Below are 13,650 nucleotides of genomic sequence, written 5' to 3'. Positions count from 1 at the left end.
TTGTTTGTACAGAGTGTTTTCATTTTAAGGCTTAGGAAAGGGGGATGACCCGGGTGTTTGTTCAGCTGCTCCTTCCCAGCGCTGGTTCCGAAACCGCCGGCCAGGGAGAGAGCTTGCTGGAGACGGGGATTTGGGGCCCGCTGCTGCAGGCACTCACGCTCCCGGGCTCCCCGACAGACTCGGCTTTAATGAGCTCCAAAGTGGTTCTCTGGCGGCCAGCATGGGCTGCGTGGGCCTTGGGTGGCCTCCGCCTAAGAACTTGCATTTTCCCACGTTCTGGTTCTCAGGTAGGTCAGTGCTGGACCGTGTTGTCCCAGGTGCTCCATCCATGGTGTTCCCGAGGTCCGAGCGGTCATCTTGTCCATCGCGGAGTCTGGCTCTTGCTGCTCGTTTTGCTGTCCCTCTCTTTTTACCAAACTGTGGGGGCTGTGAGAGCAGAGGTCTCTCTGTGTCCTGCACGGGGTGTCCTGGGCCCCAGTGAGCACTACGTCAGAGCTGCCTGCCCTGCAGAGCCCACAGCCAGGGTGGGCTTGCAGAGAAGAGGAGGCAGAGTTGTAAGGAAAGATGGTGTGGATTCCACCCCGGAGAGGGCGCGGTTCGCTCTGCACGCATGTGCTCCGGGTGGACCCCAGTCCGGCTCAGGACCAGAACCAGGACCAGGGCCAGGGCCAGTGCCAGGCGTGTCCTCCCACCGAGACTCCCTCCGCCCCCCTTCCTGCCAATCTCTTGCTGGTGGGAGGGAATTCTTGTCTTCTCTCCTAACTGAAGGTAATTCCTTCCTCCACTCCCCCAGGACAGAGCAAGTGGCAGGGGCGGGGCTCCAGGAAGAAAGGGGCGGAGCTGGGGCAGAGCAAGAAGCAGGGGTGGGGCGTTGGCAGCACTTGGGTTCTGGGTTCTGCTGAAAGCGCTGTCAGCAGAGGAAAATGCACAACTTGAATTTGTGCGTATATGGTAAAATTGTGCGTTTGATTCTAAGTTATTTTTGTGTTCTTCTTATGCTATAATTGTAGCTGTAGAAAAATTGTATATGTGTATAGATAGGGACTAGAAGGGAACTTAGAACGGTGAAAACAGTACGTTCTGAGGATGATGATATTGTGTAATGTATAAAACTGAACATTTCTGGTATTGCTGCTATGGAGCTTGTGCAGTAAACCCAGAATTATAATATTTTCAAAAAGCATCATGGAGTGAAGTCAGATTAAGTTTTTTCTAAATACTGAGTTTACTTTATTAGAGACATTATACTTTAAAAATCCACTTGACTGGGATATTACTTACATATACTAAAGTACACTCATTTAAGTGTACATTCAATGAGTTTGACAAATGTATACACACATATAAAAACCACCTCAGTCAAGTTCAGAACGTTTCCACATGCCTCTTTACAGTCATCCCCCCACTCCCTGAAGCAACTACACGTGTGATTTCGTTAGGTTAGTAATCTAATTATCTGTTCTTTTGACAGATTAGATTTCCCCCCCTGTTCTAGAACTTCATATAAATGGAATCATACAGTATATATTCTTGTGGTTGACTTCTTTTGCTCATCATATGTTTTTGAGATTTATCCGTGTTGTTGCTTATACCAATAATTCAGGTTTTTTATTGCTGAGTAGTGTATTCCAATGCATGGATAAACCACAAATTGTTTATTTATATAGCCATCCATTGATGGACATTTGGATTGCTTTCCAGGATTTGGCTATGATGAGTAAAGATGCTGTGAAAATTTGTGTACAAGTCTTACCATGGACATTTGTGTTCGTTTCTCATGGGTAAATATCTAGAGATAGAACTGCTGGGTGATATAATACATGTACATTTAACTTTGTGAGAAACTTCAAAACTGTCTTGCAAAGAGACTGAGCCATTTTACACTCCCCCCAGCAATTTGCGAGAGTTCCAGTAGTTTCATATTGTTACAGCACTTGGAATTGTCTTTTAAATTTGAGCCTTTGTAGTGTGCGTGTCGTCCTGTCTCATTGTTTTGGCTTGCATCTCCCTGATGACTAAATATGTTGAACATTCATTCGGGTGCTCAGTGGTCACGCATATATCTTCCCGTGTGAAGTGTCAGTTCAAATCTTTTGACTATTGTTTTTATTAAGTTCTTTGTCTTAGTATTGAGTTTTTAGATATAAAAACTGAATTCTTTATGTAAGTTCTTCCTCCGGGTTTAGTTTGCCTGTTTATCTTTTTTTTTTTTTTTTTTTTAAAGATTGATTGATTGATTGATTGATTGCTATGTTGGGTCTTCGTTTCTGTGCGAGGGCTTTCTCTAGCTGCGGCAAGCGGGGGCCACTCTTCATCGCGGTGCGCGGGCCTCTCACTATCGCGGCCTCTCTTGTTGCGGAGCACGGGCTCCAGACGCGCAGGCTCAGCAGTTGTGGTTCACGGGCCCAGTTGCTCCACGGCATGTGGGATCCTCCCAGACCAGGGCTCGAACCCGTGTCCCCTGCATTAGCAGGCAGATTCTCAACCACTGCGCCACCAGGGAAGCCCCCTGTTTATCTTCTTAATTTCCTAAAACCACCTTTTGATGAACAGAAGTTGTTAATTGTTACAAAGTCCATTTTACCCGTTTTTCCTTTTAAGAATTAGGCTTTCTGTGTCCCATCTAAGAACCTAAGAAATTGTTTTCTACCCCAAGACTTTCTTCTCTATTTTCTCCTAGAAGTTTTATAGTTTTATCTTATACATTTAGATCTGTTATCTATTTTTAAGTTAATTTGAGGGTATGATGTAAAGTAGGGTTTGAGGATCATTTTTTCCCCTATGATAACTGGTTGTTACTATCCTTTCCCTATTGAATTACCTTGGCACCTTTGTTGAAAATCAAATGACTGAAAGAAATATAGATCCATTTCATTTCTGGACTCTCTGTTCTGTTCCATTGTTCTTTGTATCTATCTTTATACCAAATCCATACTGTCTTGATTACTGTGGCAGCTGTAGTGATAAAGCTACAATGTCGTTTTATTGAAAAAATCAGGTATTTGTAAGTCCTCCAACTTTGTTCTTCCTTTTCAAAGTTGTGTTCACATCTGTTTAGGTCTTTTGGATTTCTGCAAAATTTTAGAATCAGCTTGTCAAGCCTGCTTGGATTTTTATTGGAATTGAATTGAATTTATAGTTCTGTTTGGGAATCTTAATATTGAATCTTCTAATACATAAACATGGTGTATCTCTCAATTTATTTGGGCCTTCTTAAATTTCTCTCGGAAATGTTTTGTAGTTTTCAGTATACAGGTCTTACATATATTTAACAAAATACTTCCCAAGTATTTTATGGGTTTTGATGTTATTGAAAATGGTATTAACAATTCATCTCCCAGTTTTATAGTTGTATTACTATAGATATACTAAATTACCTTATTAGTTCTAGTTTTGTTTTGTCTTGTTTTTGTTTTTTGGGGTAAGAACTCACTATGAAGTGACCACGGCACCTGTGAGTGAAGACTGCCTCTTTCTCTCTGGTCCGTGTGCCTTTATTCCTTGTTCTTGGCCCATTATCCTGGCTGGGACCACCGCCCTCCCCCCCCACCCCAGGCAACACTGAATAGAAGTGGTTCTGGTGACAGTCCTTGTCATGTTCAGATTTTTATTTGTTTCATCATTTACAGTAAATTAAATTTACCATAAAATTTACAGTAAATTAAATTGTGTGGAGCAGAAGTCGCTCCTTTTCATTGCTGTTTAATATTCCACGATATGAATATGCCCAATTTATCCATTCTGCCGTTTGGACATTTGGGTGTTTGAGCAATGCTGCCAAGAAATCCTTGTGCATGTATCTGGGTGCACACACACAGATGCACACGTAGGGGTGGAACTGGGATGTCTCTGTGTACCCGTGTTGGGTGGATGCTGCCGGGTTCCCACAGTGGCTGGTCAGTTTGCGCTCCCTCCAGTGTACAGGCATCCTGGCTGATTTGTATCCTTCCTCACAGCTCTGCATGTGTCTTTAGCCCAGCGTGAACGTGTGTGTGGCCTGCTTCTGGCCTCCGTGTTCTGTCCAGTTGGGTTACTGATCTGTCCTTTTGTCTGCCGATACCACAGTGTAGCTTTAGAGAGCATACTGTAATTTGATGCTATATGTTTTCTTGTTCATCTACCTAATATTTTGGGCTGTTTTTTTAAAATCTTTTTGCATTTTTATATAAATGTCAGAGTAATTTTGTTAATTTTCACAAAATCCCCTCTGAGGATTTTGACTGGAATTATATTGAATCTATAGATCAATTAGCTGAGAACTAACTTCTTTATGATATTGAGTCTTCTTAACAATGAATATATGTTCGTTGATTTATTTAGGTCTTCTTTAATTTACCTCAATAGCCATGAGTAGTTTTCATAGCAGAGGGCTTACAAGGCCTTTGTTAAATTAATACCTTGGTATTTGATTTTTTTAAAAACATTTTTATCAGCTCTACTGAGATGTAATTCACATAAAAATCCACCCATTTAAAGTGTACAATCCAATGGTTTTCAGTATATTCATAATGTTGTGCAACCATCACCACAATCTAATTTTAGACCTTTTCCATCACCACAAAATTAAACCCCATAACTATTAGTAATGACCCCCTCATTCCCCCAGCTCCTAGCCATGGGCAGCCACTAACCTCTTTTCTGTCTGTATGGATTTGCCTGTTCTGGACATTTCATATAAATGGAGTCTACACTATGTGGTCTCTGTGACTGGCTTCTTTTACTTAGCATGATGTTTTCAAAGTTCATCAGGTTGTAGCGGGTGTCAGGACTTCATTTCTCTTTACTGTTGCATAATAGTCCATTTTATGAATATACATTTTTTTTGTCTATTTACTAGTTGATGAACATTTGGGTTATTTCCACTTTTTGACTATTATAAATAATGCTGCTATAAACATTCCTGTACAAGTTTTTGTGCGGATAGATATTTTCAGTTCCACCTAGGAGTGGAATTGCTGGGTCACATGGTAACTCTAATTTTAACATTTTGAGGAACTGCCAAAATGTTTTCCAGAGTGACTATACCATTTTACATTCTCACCAAAGAGTTATTTGATCTTTTTTGATACTATTGTAAGAGGCATCATTTTTAAAAATTTTGTACATATGAAGAAATTATTTATTGATCTTGTATCCAGAAACCTACTATTATTTTTTTTTATAAATACCATCTATTCTCTTTATTAATCTTTTTTTTTTTTGGCTGCGTTGGGTCTTTGTTGCTGCGCATGGGCTTTCTCTAGTTGCGGCAAGCGGGAGCTCCTCTTCGTTGTGGTGCACGGGCTTCTCATTGTGGTGGCTTCTCTTGTTGCGGAGCACCGGCTGTAGGTGCACGGGCTTCAGTAGTTGTGACTCACGGGCTCTAGAGCGCAGGCTCAGTAGCTGTGGCGCATGGGCTTAGTTGCTCAGCAGCATGTGGGATCTTCCCAGACCAGGGCTTGAACCCGTGTCCCCTGAATTGGCAGGAGGATTCTTAACCACTGCGCCACCAGGGAAAGCCCCCAGAAACCTTATTAAATTCATTTTTAATTCTAATATTTCTCTGTTGATTATTTTGGGTTCTTTATGTAAGCAATCATTTTTTCTCTTTCTAGTAAGCCTTGTATCTTTTATTTCTTTTTTTGGACTCAAGTCTCCAGTGAATTGTTAAATAGAAATCATGATAATGGGCATTCTTGTTTCCTTTGCAGTCTCAAAGAGAGCGTTGAAACCTTTCACTGTTAAGTACAATATGTTGTTTACTGTAGATTTTTTTCATATATAGCCTTGATAAGTTCTCTCCAAAAGCTGAAGAAATATAGGATGCCCTGAGACAGAGAAAGGGTACTGGGATTGGGTGGAAATGCTTCAGAAAAGTGTCATTTCTGTTCCCCTCCATTTTAACTGCTCTCCCTCCGCTGTGAGCTCCATCCCTCTGCAGTTGTCACTCACAGGACTTCCATTTAGGATCTCTCCTTCGATTGAATGCCAGTAACACTCACCTCTGCAATAGACTGAAAGATCTTCAATGTCAGGAAGGATGTTGTGTCTTCAGGGTGGCACTGGTTACTGCTAGATATAGAACTTGCAAATATTTTCTCCCTGTCTATGGTGGTCTTTTTACTTTCTTGATAAATTTATACCTAAATTAAAACACAAAATTTTTAACTTTTGAAGAAGCCCAATTTGTCAAATTTTTCTTTTCATCATTTGTGCCTTTGTTGTCATATTTAAGAATTCTTTGCTTAATTCAAAGTAACCAATATTTGCTCCAAGTTTTGTTACCTAAGATTTTTAAATTTTAGCTCTTATATTTAGGTCTGTGATCTATTTTGAGTTAATTTTTGTGTGTGATGAGGGTCTGCATTTACCTTTTCCCTGTGGTGATCCACTTGTCCTAGCAGTTTGTTGAAAAGACTATCCTTTTCCCATTGAACTGCCTTAAATCAACCATAATTGCAAAGGTTATTTCTCTATTCTGTTATGTTCTACTGATCTCTATATTTATCTTTAAGCCACTGCTGTAGCTTTCCAGTAGTTAGTTTTTTGTTTTTTTGTTGGTTTTTTTAAATTTTAGAACACCACTTTTTTTTTTTTTTTTTTTAATTTATGGTTGTGTTGGGTCTTCGTTTCTGTGCGAGGGCTTTCTCTAGTTGCGGCAAGTAGGGGCCACTCTTCATCGCGGTGCGCGGGCCTCTCACCATCGTGGCCTCTCTTGTTGCGGAGCACAGGCTCCAGACGCACAGGCTCAGTAGTTGTGGCTCACGGGCTTAGTTGCTCCGCGGCATGTGGGATCTTCCCAGACCAGGGCTCGAACCCGTGTCCCCTGCATTGGCAGGCAGATTCTCAACCACTGCGCCACCAGGGAAGCCCCCAGTAGTGAGTTTTGAAGTCAGAAAGTGTAAGTCCTCCAGCTATAATATTTCTTCCTTTTTCAACATTGTTTTAGCCATTCTGGATCTTTTGTATCTCCAAATACATTTTAGGATCAGCTTGTCATTTCTACAAAGAAGCAAGTTGAGATTTAGATTTCTGTTGTATTGAACCTGTAGGTCAATTTGGGGAGAATTGCTTTGCTGAAGAATTTAGTCTTCCAGTCCTTCACCATGGGATGTCTATCTGTTTATTTAGGTCTTTAACTTCTTTCAGCAATGTTTTGTAATTTTCACCACACCAGTCTTGTACTTCCTTTGTTAAATTTATACCTCGATATTTCGTTCTTTTGATGCTATTGTGAATGTAAAATTTTCTGAATTTTATTTCAGATTCTTCAATGCCAGTATATAGAAATACCATTGATTTTTGTATCTTGATCTTATATTATGTGACCTTGCTGAAATTAATTCTAGTAGTTTTTTGGTGGATTCCTTAGGGTTTTCTAAATACAAGATCATGTTGTCTGCAAATTGAGGCAGTTTCTTCCTTTCTGATCTGGATGCCTTTTATTTCTCTTTCTTGCCTGATTGCACTGACCAGAACCGCAGTGCTCTACAGAAGTCACAAGAGCAGATATCGTCCCTGTTTCCAACCTCAGGGAAAGCATTCCATCACCCACCATTAAGATTTAGCTGTAGGGGTTTTGTAGATGCTTTTCATTGGGTTGGGGAAGTTCCTTTCTGTTCCTACTTTGCTGAGAATTTTTATCATGAATGACCATTAGATTTTGTGACATGCTTTTTCTGCATTTACTGAGAGATCATCATGTAGTGATTGTTCTTCTTTCTTTCAGTATGATCTATGACATTAATTGGCTTTCAGATGGTAAAGCAACCTTGTATTTCTGGGATAAATCCCACCTGGTTATAGTATATAATCCTTTTTATACATTGCTGGATTTGGTTTGCTTATTTTGTCAAGGACTTTTTCATCTATATCCATGTGGGATATTGTTCTTTAGTTTTCTTTCCTTGTAATGTCATTTTCTGGCTTTGGTATCGGGTAATATGAGCCTCAAAGAATGAGTTGGCTGCCTCTTCCTTTTTCTGGGAGACTTTGTAAAGGTGGGATGTGCTTTATTCTTTGAATGTTTGGTAGAATTCACCATCTGAGCTTGGACTTTTTTGTTTGGAGGTTTAAAATTACTAGTTCAATTTTTTTTTTTGGCTTTTTATAGATCTATTTTGATTTTATATTTCTACAGTCAATTTTAGTAATTCGTGTCTTTCTAGGAATTCATTCATTTCATCTAAATTATCTAAATGTTGGCATGCAGTTACTTATAGTCCTTTTTAACTTCTATGAGGTAAGAACTGCTGTCTCCTTTTTCACTCCTGAATTTAGTTATTTGTGTCTTCTCTTTTTCTTGATCTGTCTAGCTCAGGAGTCCACAGATGACAGCTCACAGGCCAAACCCACTGGCAGCCACTGTTTTTGTATAGCCTCTAAGCTAAAAATGGTCTTTTTATTTTTAAAGTGTCGTAAAAACAAAACAAAACAAAAAAATACAAAGAATATTGACAGAAACCGTATGTGGCAGCAAAAGCTAAAATATTTACTATCTGGCCCTTTATAGAAAAAGTTTATTCATCTCCAGTCTAGCTAAAGATTTGTTAAATTTCTTGGTGTTTTCAAAAAAACCAACCATTATATTAATTGATTTTCTTTTTTTCTACTTCATTGATTTCTGCTCTAATCTTTATCTTCCTTCTGCTTACTTTTGGTTGAGTTTGCTCCTTTTTTTTTTTTTTTTTTTTTTTGGTGGTTGGTTCCTAAGATCTTTCTTTGTTAATAGAGGCATTAACAGCTATAAAATTTTCTCCAAGAATTGCTATAGCTATTTTGCGTCATGTCATGTTTTCATTTTCATTCACCTCATAGTATTTTCTAATTTTCCTTGTGATTTCTTCTTTAACCCATTGGCTATGTAGAAGTACATTGTTTATAGCCATATATTGGTGGTAGATTTCCCCAAATCCTGCTATTTTTGAATTCTAACAATTTTGTTGTGGTGAGAGAACACACTTTATATGCTTTTAGATCTTTAACATTTTCTGATCCCTGTTTTGTGGTCTAGTGTGCAGTCTGTTGTTATTGGGTGGGTGTTGCATAGTTAGATGTCAGCAGGTTGATGTTGTTGGGTAGGTGTCCATAGAGAGAAGTCAGCAGGTTGATGTTGTTGGGAACATGTGCATAGAGAGAAGTCAGCAGGTTGGTATTGTTGGTTGATGGTGCAGTACTTTGTCAAGTTATTCTATCCATTCTTGATGGTGGGGTATTGAAGTCTGCAACTCTTATTGTTGAATTGTCTATTTCTCTCTTCAATTCTGTTCATTTTTGTTTCTGTTTTTTCACTGCTGTTAGGTACATGAATATTTATAATTGTTGTATCTTTCTGATGGATTGACCATTCTGTCAATGTTTAATGTCCCTCTTTGTTTCTATTAAAGTTCTTTGTTTTAAAGTCTGTTTTGCGAAATTGAGTTATCTGTAGTGAGGTGGATAGACCTAGAGTCTGTCATACAGAGTGAAGTAAGTCAGAAAGAGAAAAACAAATACTGTATGCTAACACATATATATGGAATCTAAAAAAAAAAAAAAAGGTTCTGATGAACCTAGGGAAAGGAATAAAGATGCAGGCGTAGAGAATGGACTTGAGGACACAGGGAGGGGGGAAGGGTAAGCTGGGGCGAAGTGGGAGAGTGGCATGGACATATATACACTACCAAATGGAAAATAAATAGCTAGTGGGAAGCAGCTGCATAGCACAGGGAAATCAGCTCAGTGCTTTGTGACCACCTAGAAGGGTAGGATAGAGAGGGTGGGAGGGAGGCGCAAGAGGGAGGGGATATGGGGATATATGTATACATATAGCTGATTCACTTTGTTATATAGCAGAAACTAACACAACATTGTAAAGCAATTATACTCTAATAAAGATGTTAAAAAATAAAATAAAATAAAAGTCTGTTTTGCCCCGTATTAGTATAACTACTTCATCTCCCTTATGGTTATAGTTTGCTTGGTGTATCTTTTTCCATCCTTTCACTTTCAGTGTATTTGTGTCTTTGAACCTGAATTTTGTCTCTTATAAATAGCATATAGGTAGAACTTGTTTTGTTTTTGTGTTTGTTTTTTTTAATTGCAGTTTGACAACTTTTATCTTTGATCAGAATTTTGAATTTATTCTTCAGTTTTTTACGATTGGATTTATGCCTGCCATTTTGCTATTTATTTTCTATGACTCATATTATTTTTGTTCCTCTGTTCTTTGTTTACTGCTTCCCTTTTTAAAAAATTAAATAGATATTTTCTAGTGTACTTTTTATAATAAATTATTGATTTTTAACTCTTTTTGAATTATTTTCTCAATGGTTGCTCTGGGAAGTCTTTTATTATCTGTTCTTTCGTGTGTTTTTACTTATGTGCCCAGTTATCTTTGTGTACTGGTCACTGTATTTGAATACTTCTCTGTGGAGTGAATTTGAGGCCTTGAATGAAAGTTCTTTCCCTCAGAGATTTTCCTTTGCTTCTTCCAGGTGCCTGGGAGAACCACCATCCTGGGACCCTTGTTATCCAGTTTTGAGGCTCCCAGGCCCTGTTAGGCTATGTATCTCACACACCTCTTACCTTGAGGAGGTAACCAACCTGCCATGGCCTGAGCTAGGAAATGTTGTCATTGAATAGCAGTCCCACCCCCACCCCGCCGAGTCTTGAGCAGACACTTGGCTCTGATTTCCATTCCCTGCAGCCTCACAGGGTTACCAGAACCATCGGTCGGAATTTCAGCTATTTCTTGTAGATCAGTGAGGACTTGAGGGTACAAGTGGCTTGTTTCCTCTCTCGGCTAATGCTTCTCAGAGATTTGGGCCCAGTAGTTCCCCACGATCTTGTTAACTCTCTGTTTAAGACTCTTTCAATATCTTTTACAACTTTCTTAGTTGAACAGAGCAGGATTGTTTGTGTGCCATTAGCCTGTCATTTCTGCAAGTGGATTTGGAGGCATTTTGACCTGCCTGTGGGTCCTGCCCTGCCCTGTACAAGCTAAGTAGCAAAATCACGGGCAGACAACTTCTCTCGAGCTTACTTACTTCCCCTCAGTATCTCGGAGTTTGGGAAAACGTAGGTAGGTCACGTGTGTGAGTCCCTTGACACCGTGCTTTGGAAATAGGCTCTCAGTGTGTGGGTTGGGTTTGCTCTCTTCTCTTCCCTGTCCTTCAGGATCCTCTGTTTGGAGTGTGGGTCCTAAGGTTGAGGTTTGACCAGGGAATTTCTATCTGTGTCTTCAAATACTATTTGTCTAAAAGTCAAGCATAAGAAGACTTAACAAAAACAAAAAAATCAACTTTGCTTTCTTCCACAGAAGATCTTGGCTGTAGACTATTATTTCCTTCGTTTGCAAGTGGTCCGTCCTGCCCCTCACCCATCCTGGGCGTTGGTCATCCCTGGGAGTCCACAGCCTCGCTCCCTCAGGACCACCCTCCACTCAGAAGCTGCAGAACTCAAAGATGCAGGTTTCTTTCAACTCTGAAATTCTTTGGCTAGATTAGTTTTTCTCTACCCAATATTTTTATGGCCAGAAAGGAAACAGTGTTTCATCTTGAATTAGTGTTATTTTTATAATACATTAAAATTCTTTTCCCTTGGCTGCCAAGAACATTTCTTACCTGGTTATCATGGTGGAATCCTGCACACTTTAGGCAAATAAATATGGAGGTTTTGAACCCTCCCTCCTGCAGTAAGGAAAGTCCATCTGCAGATACACCTTGGGATCAGGACATGCAGACTCGGCTTTTGCAGTTCGTGCTTGATGACCCTTTGTATCCATCCTTTAGGCCCCCCTCCTATTTGCATTTCAGATACCAGCTGACTTTTATTAAAACCAGCTCCTGGTATGGGGTACCAGCTGTGAGCACAGTGACCTTGACCAGGGCAGGCCCCTCCCTGGGATGGGTGCTGATAGGCATGGCCTCCAATGAAAGGTGGTGGGATCACAGCCCACGAGCAGAAACACATCTGGACTTGTTATTAAAATATCACATCACTTTTCATGTATAATAAGGATCTTTTCATGCTTCCATCTTTCAGCAACTTTTTCCTCTTTCAGAATGGTCTTGGGAGAACAAGGAGCTTATCTATAATCTGCAGAGTCACCGTGCAGCTGAGACAGTCTGTTACTCTGTTACGCTATCACTCAGTGTGTTCGTCCTTGACCTTCTCAGCTGATAGTCAGGGGTGTGTTAAATGTCTTCCGTATTCTCCTCATACTTGCAGATGTTCACTTTATTCAGACACCCGGCAGCAGAGGTGATTCCGGTAAAAGAGGTGATGGAAGACTATATTAGAATGTTCTTGAGAGCTAAGACTTTCTGGACAATTTTGCTTTTTGCGTAGATCCTTGAACTGTAACACTGGACCCTCCGTTGATCCTGTGTTCAAATTTTAACCCTGACATGTAATTGCTATGAGATTTTGGATGAGTTCCGTAGCGATTCCAAACCTTGGTTTCGTTGGCTACAAAATGGGGATAATATTAGCTGCTCTGTCTCCCAACTATAGAAGATTGTGATAAATATCAAAAAAAGAGTGTTGTGTTTTGTAAATGGTGAGGTGGATTGAAAATACAATTCAGTCCTGAGAAGACGCTTCATTTGTTCTACAAATATTTTTTAAGTTCAGCCAAATACAGGAGATGAGCTGGTCCACACAAGATGCCCCATCCCAGTGCATCTTGGTGCCATTGAGTAAGTGTGGGAACTAGAGACCAGAAGGCTTGTGGTGTGGTTCCTGGGGCGCTCGCCTGGGTTTGGAGGAATTGGGGCTTGCATGTGTGGTGGTGCCACTGCACAGGGTCCCAGAGGAGGTCACGCTGTGAGCAGAGACTAACCCTAACCCTGACCCCGACCGTGGCTTCCTCTACCCTCCCCACTTTCTCTTTGAAGTACTGGCCTGGTCCTGTGCTGACTTGTGCACCTTCCAACACGTAACCAGGAGTCGGGACGGGTTTAGGAAACCTCAGGAATTTGTAGGATTCTGTGTGAGGCTACCAGACACAGGGCCACTTTTTAAGAGTTTGATCAATAGACCTTCCCTTTCGGGGAAATTTCCCTGCTTTTGTCTCTGCCCTGCTGCCTTGCTATACCCTTTGTGGGAGAGAAATAGGCTAAACTCTAGCATAACTTCTTTTTATCCTCCTCACATCACCCACCCTTTTCTGCTTCAGTTTTCCTTGTTTTCCTTTTTAAGATTCCCAGCTGTGGTTGACCATGCACATGCCTGCAAGCGTGTTCCTGATGGGAGCCTGGGAAGGATTCAGGCCTGGAATAGCCAACTTCTCCGTTCCTGTTCTGACAGCTTCCTCCCTGCATTTCTGTTCCCGCCTTCACACCTGCTTCCTGCCTGCTGAGGGCGCTGCTGTGCCTGGAGGGGCCCCTGCCCTGCCTGTCCCCCTCCTTCTCCCCGCCTTGCCCCCTCCTTCTCCCTCCTCCTCCTCCCCCTCCCCCTCCTCCCCCTCCTCCTCTTTCAGCACCTCCCTCCCCACCTCCTCACATTAGCCACAGGCTTCCTCCCAGCTTACTTCATCCACAGCTCATTTGATTAGCACAATGCTCATGAGGCCATTTTGCAGAAATAAGAGATACAAATACAGCTCTTTTAGTTTATCTTATTGCTCAGTTTAAAGATAAATATCCTCCCAATGACATAGTGGGCATATTTGTACCTTTAAATAAAACA

General features: G+C 40.8%; 1 protein-coding gene across 11 annotated transcripts in view; it reads left to right on the top strand.

The window, feature by feature from the left end:
- The window catches only part of B3GNTL1 (UDP-GlcNAc:betaGal beta-1,3-N-acetylglucosaminyltransferase like 1), a 111,469-nt gene that overhangs the window by 30,509 nt on the left and 67,310 nt on the right, over positions 1-13,650 (top strand). For 8 of the 11 annotated variants that reach the window (XR_014257617.1, XM_082442116.1, XM_082442119.1 and 5 more), the window contains exon 5: positions 11,279-11,425. The exons of 2 other annotated variants lie outside the window; for them this stretch is intronic. Coding sequence is in view for 7 of the 9 variants with exons in the window: in XM_082442116.1 (XP_082298242.1) it covers positions 11,279-11,425 (147 nt within the window). In the remaining 2 variants the exon portion in view is untranslated. Of the gene's footprint in view, positions 1-11,278; positions 11,426-12,143; positions 12,660-13,650 lie in introns of those variants that run through there. One more of the 11 variants, XM_082442113.1, reaches the window with a different exon arrangement.

Source organism: Balaenoptera physalus, assembly GCF_965194825.1.
Source record: "Balaenoptera physalus genome assembly, chromosome: 20".
Lineage (NCBI taxonomy): Eukaryota > Metazoa > Chordata > Mammalia > Artiodactyla > Balaenopteridae > Balaenoptera > Balaenoptera physalus.
This window is presented reverse-complemented; position numbering and strand designations above follow the sequence as displayed.